At 35.3% G+C, this 8,218-nt stretch overlaps 2 protein-coding genes across 2 annotated transcripts; one reads left to right on the top strand and one right to left on the bottom strand.

Annotated features, from left to right (window-relative positions):
- The first annotated feature begins 1,186 nt into the window (after positions 1–1,186).
- On the top strand, positions 1,187–4,951 carry LOC113771205 (THUMP domain-containing protein 1 homolog). Its single transcript, XM_027315816.1, has 6 exons — positions 1,187–1,264; positions 1,443–1,913; positions 3,581–3,720; positions 3,832–3,952; positions 4,389–4,529; positions 4,842–4,951. Exons 1-6 carry the CDS (start codon positions 1,187–1,189, stop codon positions 4,923–4,925), a joined length of 1,035 nt encoding a protein of 344 aa, XP_027171617.1. The 3' UTR covers positions 4,926–4,951.
- Positions 4,952–5,769: 818 nt separating this feature from the next.
- On the bottom strand, positions 5,770–7,948 carry LOC113777024 (ubiquitin-conjugating enzyme E2 20-like). The gene is made up of 6 exons (XM_027322075.1): positions 7,479–7,948; positions 6,906–6,933; positions 6,570–6,783; positions 6,391–6,468; positions 6,219–6,278; positions 5,770–6,109 (listed from the first exon to the last, which is right to left on the bottom strand). Exons 1-6 carry the CDS (start codon positions 7,604–7,606, stop codon positions 6,066–6,068), a joined length of 552 nt encoding a protein of 183 aa, XP_027177876.1. The 5' UTR covers positions 7,607–7,948; the 3' UTR covers positions 5,770–6,065.
- Positions 7,949–8,218: the final 270 nt, after the last annotated feature.

Here is an 8,218-nt window from a genome sequence, read left to right as displayed (position 1 = left end):
GGCCTTAATTATGATTGTTGTATTTGTAAGATTTTTTGATGTTTGTTGATTTTAAGAAACCTTGATTTTTTTTACGAGTCCTTTCAGTTGTTTCACGAGGGAGGACAGGCAGAACATGGTGTTTAATACTTTTATTCTTTTGATACTTATAAATGCTACTAGAAATATATGAAAAATAAGCAGAGAACAGAATATAAGCTAAAAACATAACCCTATATACAAGCACATTTGCTTCCAAAAAAAAGAAACAGTTATGCAACTAATATCGATTATATAGGGATTACAGAAAACTCTAGTCATGTATGAATAAAATTTAATACATTTTCTTCTCTAAACCTTTACAAAAAGTACCTTTTGACTAATGGGCTACAGTGGGTAGGGTTAACTCTAAAAAATCTGAAAAGTTAGTAGCTTTATCTCCAACTGCTGCCTTAGTTTGGAATGTAATCTTCGATACTTTGTTTGGAGGGAAGGGACAACAGACAGGAAAGAAGAGTCACCCATTGCTATAAAAAATTTCTGACATGCTATTCTCTGTAGAACTCAGAACTGCCTTATGCATGTAACGAAAGTAGAAAAATGGAATGTAATATTAAGAAAACGTGGTGAAAGTTTGAGCTTAATTCTCTTTTCATCCTCTCAAATTATAAAATATGAAAATCCTAGACTGACTTGTATTTATGATCCATTGCTCATCTAGTATATGGTGTTAATAGCTTTGAATGTGTCTATGAGGTAATGGAATGCTGTATTATTTAGTATATGGTGGTATAGCTTCAGATGTGTCTATGAGGTAATGACTGCACCCAACCTATCAAGGGAGAGGGTGGAGAGCTTCATGTGATGTCCTTTTGAGAGTTCAATCTTTTCTGGTCAGTTAGATAATTTAGACTTTGTAAATTGAGCTGGAAATGTACCAATAAAATCTTTCTGCTTGTTTCCTAAAAAATTTGAAAAGAATTAGAATGGGTCAAAGAGATAGGATTCTGATTGACCTATCCTTCTTAATTAGAATTTTATTTTCATTTAATTGGTTGATCAATTATTAATCAAACTTTTCTTTTTCTTTTGTTTTCTAAGAGGTTTGGAGTTTTTTTTTTCCCACTATTAAAACATCTCAATCTTGTCTTGATATCGCTTGTCTAGTTGGGCTTAGGCATACTCATTTTCCCTTTAAATGTTTGCTATGCATGGTTTCGAGACATTCAACACAAAAATCATCTCAAACTTAATGCTTCAACTGTCTGTTCAAATGCATTTCGTGGTTAGTGCAATTTATCTTATTTTAACGTTTGAAATCTAAAATCATTGTTTGCTTTTCTATTCCTTGATCATTTTTTTTGTTGAGTAAGTCTATTTTTGTTATTATTTTTCCCCATGGGATTACTTATTTATCATGTTATTCTGAGCTAATTGAATTATCATAATCATGCTTGCTGCAGTTCTTTGAAGAGTATGTGCATGGGGCAGGCTCGAATAAACAACAAGAAGCAATACCAAAGCAATTCATGAATAAGAAAACTAAATTTGTATACTCTGATAGCAGTGAGGATGAAGATGGAGATCATGATGGGATTGGCAATAACATTCATAGGAGCACAGAGGAGAAAGATTTACCTACTGATAATATAACCGATGCTAATTTTGAAACTCTAGTTGATGAAAAGCTAGGGCCTCAGAACGAGGACAACTCATCTGTTCAAGAGGAAATACAAGAACATAAAGAGAATAAGGAGGAAGTGACAAAGAAGCATAAAATTCAAGAAGGTGAAGCTGGAGAGCAGCCAATTAAGAAGCAGTGTGTTGAATTAAGTTCATCAAGGTCCCCAAATTTTGCATCTTCTAAGATGGAGGAGAAATCAGTTGATAAATTGATCGAAGCTGAGCTAGCTGAGTTGGGAGACAAAAGTAAGGTAAGTAGAAATCACTTGTGAAGCTGCAAATTATGATCTTTTACTCTTTGCTTGGGAAGAATGCCTTTGTTGATGCATTCCGTTTTTTAATTGTTTTTCTTTCTTATACCAAAAGAACGATGGACATAACTTAATTGTTTACTCTCCCCACTGGATTCTCGATGTCTTCATGAGCTCTTTAGAGTTATCTTTCTGTAAAAGCACATGTATCAACTGGAGCATAATTCCATAACTTCATGCTCTGTTGTCCTGGGCCTCCTTTATTTATCTGTGGACAGTCTCAAAGAGTTCCAAACTAATTAAACATCATGAACTAGCACAAGTCATTTAGAATGTGGTAGAGTTAATACAACTTGCCCCATTTTCCTGCTTCAACCCTTAGGTCAATGTCATTTTAACGTTCAACTTTTTTTGGAGACTATCTCTTTGGAGAAATTTTATGTCAAACTCTACATACATCTATGAAATGTGGTTGCAGAATGTCCATAATATCCCTTCTTTCTCATTATCTTCATCTTAATAAGTAGACTCATCTTATATGACCTGCCCTCTCCCATCACCACCCTCCCCCTTGGCCCAGTGGCCACCTCTTCCACCATTGTTCTCTTCAAAATCCCCTCATGCACACACAGTCACATGCATGTATATATCTCTACTACTTCCATATTATCAGTGGAACCAGTGGCAGTGCCCAAAGCAAAAAGGAGAAGGGCTGCATTTGGAGATGGCTGGGCTTTTTGATGGAAAGGTGGATTTCTTCTGGGTACGACGAATTGAAAAAGAGAAAGAGAGAGAAATTAGAGTTTGATTATGACCCGTAACATGGTAAATAGTAGGTGTAAAATGACACAATCGAAGAATTGAAGGGGGTGAAGTGGTTTTAGATTTGTGTGAGGTGATTTTTATCTTCTTCTTATATGTGTTCTTTTGTTCCCTCATTCTGAGATTTTCAGAAGCTGTATGGATTCTGCTAAGAATTTTTTAAGTGCATTCTACATGACATGGCATAACTCTGACAATCTAATTATGATTTTCGCTAGATAAGATTGTCAGGTTACAAATGAATAGTGAAAAACGAGCATAAAAATAAAACTTTGATTTGTTAGCATTTTTCTTGTGTTTGAGGCCTGCATTGCTGGTGCAAAAGTGAGATTTATAAATGTTGTTACCCAATTCATATTGATGTCCCGAGACATATGATAAGATCATAAGAGACATGTGGAAAATGTGGAAACATGTTTGAAATGAATATGTAGTTGAAGATTCTTCTACTTGTACTCCTCACTTTCAATTTCTTCTGTTTGTACTCAAGCTTGTATGAACTGTTTCTTCTGATAGCTGATCTTTTGATTTTAAGAAATGTTTCTTCTGTATGGCTATGCATTTGTTGAACAATATAGCTATAGCTTGGCTGCTAATATACTAGTAGCTGCCACCTGCACATGGCCATCGCATGACACTTGGCAGGCCTTGTGAAGAGACATCGTTTACAAGAATGAAACACTGCCCCCAATAATGTATCAGTATACTAATTTGCTACATCTTTCTAGGACCAAAAAATCTTGGTCCTGAGATTTCGGTCTTTTTTTTTTTCAAATAGTTGGTGATCCATCCTGATTTTGCAGTAACATTTTTTTTTCGGTTTTTTTTTATGTTTTATTAAACAGAGACGATTCAGCAACCTTGACTCAGGCTGTAATGGTGTTGTATTTGTCCAAATGCGCAAGAGGGATGATGATCCGAACCCGAAGGATATTGTGCAGTATATGATGACTTCCCTTGCTTCAACCCGGAAACACATGTCTAGGTTACTTTCTCCGCGTGTTCATTAACTGTTTCTGCTAATTGGCTTGCTGTGCTGTAATGCAAACTAGTATTAAGTATCTTATCTGGTTCAAATTGCATTGGCTTGCATCAGATTCATGTTAAGGGTGCTGCCTGTTGAATTAAGCTGCTATGCGTCGGAAGAGGAAATTGTAAGGGCAATTAAACCTTTTATTGCAAAATACTTTCCAGTGGAAGCTCAAAAGCCCCACAAGGTAGCTTTGATTTTTGTCTCCTTTTTAATGACACCCTTGCTTTATAATCTATGCACAAAACCTGAGCGCCTGTACCCCATTAAGTAAACTATCAAAATATTCTTGTAGCTCATAGATGTATTTCCAATTGTACTTTATATCTCTAGTTTATGACCTCGGGTTTGGCCTTTAGATGTTATTCAGTCTATTACTTGGAGAAGAATTTGGGTTCCTCTACTATCACCTGCATTGCTTTAAAGTTTTGGTGTGTTAATTATTCAAGTATCCTACTTAGGTACTTAAAGGTGGAGAGGGGCGATTGAGTTTGATTTTACTTGATTCTTTGCAATTTATCCAACCAATAACTGCTATATTTGGCCTGACTTTTGGTACTCTGTCTTCTTTTTTTCCCTGTTCTTTGGCTGAGCAAAAAGGCATTATAAATCTTCTTTTGCAGTTCGCTGTGTTGTATGAAGCCCGTGCAAATACTGGTATTGAAAGAGCAAAAATCATCGATGCAGTCGCAAAATCTGTTCCTTCACCACATAAAGTTGATCTTAGCCATCCTGATATACATATTGTTGTCCAAATTGTCAAGGTAAGACATGCACATGCACGGCTTCTTGTAGTTTTCTTGTGGTCCTACAAATGCTACTGTACATAATATGAAAAGCTGCATGATCAGAAATTTTTAAGTACTTTGTGAAAATTTCTTTCTGAAATGTGGACAGAGTTCCTTCATAAAGGAAACTAATTATTCGCATCATGAGTTGCTGATCTGCATCTACAAGACTTAGTGATTACTTTGTACTAATAGTTGCACTGAATTGGAGTTATTTTCAACATTCTCATGTCCAAAAGTGATTGAGATTTATGCTCATGGTATAATTCGCTATTGTGGCTTTTGCAGACTGTTTGCTTGATTGGATCGGTTGAGAAGTACAAGGAATTGGCCAAGTTCAATGTGAGGCAGCTTACATCTTCTAAATCCTAAATTGGCAATTCAGTTTGGTTTTAAGCAGCCTACCAGTTTCTGTTCTCAGTCATTTTCTTTAATGTATTTCCTACGATATTTTACCAAATTTTGTACTTTGTTATGCTTAGTTCATATCAATCTTAAACTTGTGGCTCAGCCTGAAAAAAAGAAAAGAAAAGAAAAGAAAATAATAGAAAACGAAGAGGATTTCAGAGGTGTTTCTGTACAACAAATATTCCACTTCGGATACACAAGTAGTTCATTCCCCCTAAAAATCAGGTGTCGGAAATTTTCAGACAGAAAATAGTCAATCCAATTCTGTCTTCTTTGTCCAGTGGCAACGAGATTTCGGATATGCTCTTTACTGCATTCTTGCAACATTTCGATTTTGATAACATTTTTTGATCCTTAGCTTTTGCCTATGTAATTTACCAAACATCAAATTTCCAAAATGACATTTGACAACAATTTTGCTGGATTGCGGGTGTGAAACTTTCTTTCTGTAAATGTTCAGACACCTCTCTAGCCTACCTTGACCTGTTAATTTTGATGCAGAGACCCCTCTAGCCTACCTTGACCTGTTAATTTTGATGCAGAGACCCCTCTAGCCTACCTTTTGCTGATTAATAAATGCCATATATATATATATATATATGTATGTATAAACCCAGATGCATGGTAGTAGAAATGAACAAAACCATGTAATCTTTAATGTGTTGTTCTAGGTCATTAGTTCATATTTTTAGTCAGGAGAGCACCAATAAAAATAACCAATGAATTAAACAACAGCATACAAAGCCCTAGGACAGCAAAATTAGATATGTCCCATCAAATTTGATTATGGACTACACACAACAATTGATGGATATAAAAAAATCTCTGCATTTTACTGCATTCAACTTGAGGACAAATCAGTTATGCCATCTACTAATTATCAAAATCAAACTATCTTTGTTGGTCTTGTATGTATTGAAAGTACAACAGCTGTTAAGAAAAAAAAAAGGAAAAAAACAATGAGAAGGAATCACAGAAACATGAAGAAACAATATCAATTCACGTTTTCTCCTCTCCAAAGAAAGCAGAGTTTATCATTATTGATCAGCTGACAGCATCTTCACTTGCTGGACCCTGCAGGGCTTGGCGATATGAATGAGAAATCTAGGAGCTAGGCTTGTAAAGCTTCTCAACCATTTTCCTGTACTCTGCAAACCAGAAACAGAATTCAGTTAAAGAATTTCCATTGCCAATTTGAGGAAAAAAGGACAATTCATATATATATATACAAATATGGTCAGAACTCAGAAAATGTACCTGCTTGATTGCCCCAAAGTGCTGCTGCTTGATTATTCAAAGGTGAGCTTGTGTTTGGTTCTGCATTTAGCAATATCCACAGGTTATATTAATGATAAAGAAAAAAAAATCAGAGAATTGTCGTGATTCTTAAAACGATTGCAAAACTACCATCAACGGCAAGTAAGATTACCTCCCAGCAGGCTTTGAATGGAGAGAAGAATTGTCCTCACATCATAAGCTGACGACCACTTATCCTGGAACAGATAATGTAATCGATTAATCAGGTTTCCAATTTTGAGGCAAAATTTGAGACAATAGCAGAGTTATGGAGAAACGTTGTCTATTAATACCTGAAGTATGTCCAAGCATAGCATATATTTCCATAAACATCAACATTTGGATGAAAGCAGCCAGTCTCGAACTTGACCTTTGGAGCCTTGAATGGATAATCAGTTGGAAAGGAAAGTGATAGTTTGTACTCAGTGCCCTCAAACACGGTATCTTTGCTACCAGTAATTGTTCCTTTCCAGCAGAATATGTTGTCTTCCTCGGGAAAAGCAGATATTCCAGAATCACCACTCATCTGTACATTCATCAACAGAGTCAAGGAAAGAGATTCAACCAAATAAGGAGCCAACAACAGAGAACAACAACATTGCTAAATGGAAGCACGAATGGAAGATTAAAAGGGATCAGAGATCCTACCATCAAGGCCATCAGTTCAGATTGCAACCTGTATTAACGAGGAAAAAAAAGTTCAAGCATCAGTTACATAAACAACTCCTTTATACATAAAAACCCTTCCTTGGACGTATTCTGTCCATTTTAAGACATCAAATTGACAATTTTTCATAACCAACTAGACTAATTAAGCTTTAGATTTCAGAATTGAAAAGGTAACAGTGAGAAAACAACAAACAGGATATGAGTTTGATATCAAAAATTGAGGATCTTAGCTAAATCAAAATCAGACATTAGAAAGTAAAAATCCTCCAAATAACGCAAGCTAAATTAATAGACTCGCATAGGACCAAGAAAACACATTTAGAAATATGTCATACGTTTTATTTCTTTCACCTAATACCGTTTTATTTCTTTCACCTAATACCCGTGTCCAGAAATCAAATCGAAACAGAAACCACAAATTCAGACACCAAATCCCCTAAATTAACTCTAAGGGGATCAAAACCCTAATATCCCAAATCAAGAAATTCAAAATTTCTTTACACACGTATTCAAAAAATAAAAACCCTAAAAAATATTTTTAAAAAAATGTACCTCTTGAGAACAGATTGAGTATCAACGTTCTTTGCAGATTGCACTGGCTGCTTGGATGACGTCATCACCGGACCAGCCGCGGGGGTGTTGCTGTTATTGCTGCTTTCGCTGTTCATTGTGGTAGTCATCCCTTCTTCCTTGATTCCTTACTATTCACACCTCAAAAAATTCGACCTCTCAACGCTTAAACAATAATCAATATAAAGGGTTCCAAAAATTCTGAACAAATCAAACCGGAATTTCGAGAAATCTCGTCAAAGAAGAAGAAGAGGCTAGTGAGAATTAAAGGGGCTGCCCCCTTCTTCTGATGATGATGAATTATTGATTCTTGCTTAGAGAGAAAGTGACAGAGAGATTGGACTGATGCAGAAAAAAAATGTGTGAAGAGATGTTTATAAATGTGAGAGTTTGTCTGAGTTTTACATAAGAATCCAAAAAACATTTTGAACGTTAAAAGAGCTGCGGCGGTGGGGTTTGGTTGATGTTTTCTCGTAACGGCTAGTTTTTTATGCTTTTTTTTATTCTTTTTTTTTTTGAAAAATAGTTTTCTTGGTTATTATTCCGTTGTAAAATCATATATATATATATATATATATATAATAAAGTCATATTCTCATACTTATCCCTTCATATTTTCTCTTTCCTACGTGGCTTAACGAGACGGTAAGTAGTTTTTTACGTGGCTTGCTCCTTTTTTGTTTGGATATATATCAATTCTTATTTCCTATAAAAATTCTTAA

This window comes from Coffea eugenioides, chromosome 1 (genome assembly GCF_003713205.1).
Source record: "Coffea eugenioides isolate CCC68of chromosome 1, Ceug_1.0, whole genome shotgun sequence".
NCBI lineage: Eukaryota > Viridiplantae > Streptophyta > Magnoliopsida > Gentianales > Rubiaceae > Coffea > Coffea eugenioides.
Note: the sequence above shows the minus strand (reverse complement) of the source record. Positions and strands in the feature narration are given on the sequence as shown.

Coding starts and splice junctions, on each gene's coding strand:
- LOC113771205 (XM_027315816.1), top strand. CDS start 1,187: ATGCATGGTTTCGAGACATTCAACACAAAAATCATCTCAAACTTAATG. Junction 3,953..4,388: donor AAGCTCAAAAGCCCCACAAG/GTAGCTTTGATT, acceptor CTTCTTTTGCAG/TTCGCTGTGTTGTATGAAGC. Junction 4,530..4,841: donor TTGTTGTCCAAATTGTCAAG/GTAAGACATGCA, acceptor TGGCTTTTGCAG/ACTGTTTGCTTGATTGGATC.
- LOC113777024 (XM_027322075.1), bottom strand. CDS start 7,606: ATGACTACCACAATGAACAGCGAAAGCAGCAATAACAGCAACACCCCC. Junction 6,279..6,390: donor CATTCAAAGCCTGCTGGGAG/GTAATCTTACTT, acceptor TGCTAAATGCAG/AACCAAACACAAGCTCACCT. Junction 6,110..6,218: donor ACTTTGGGGCAATCAAGCAG/GTACATTTTCTG, acceptor TCTGGTTTGCAG/AGTACAGGAAAATGGTTGAG.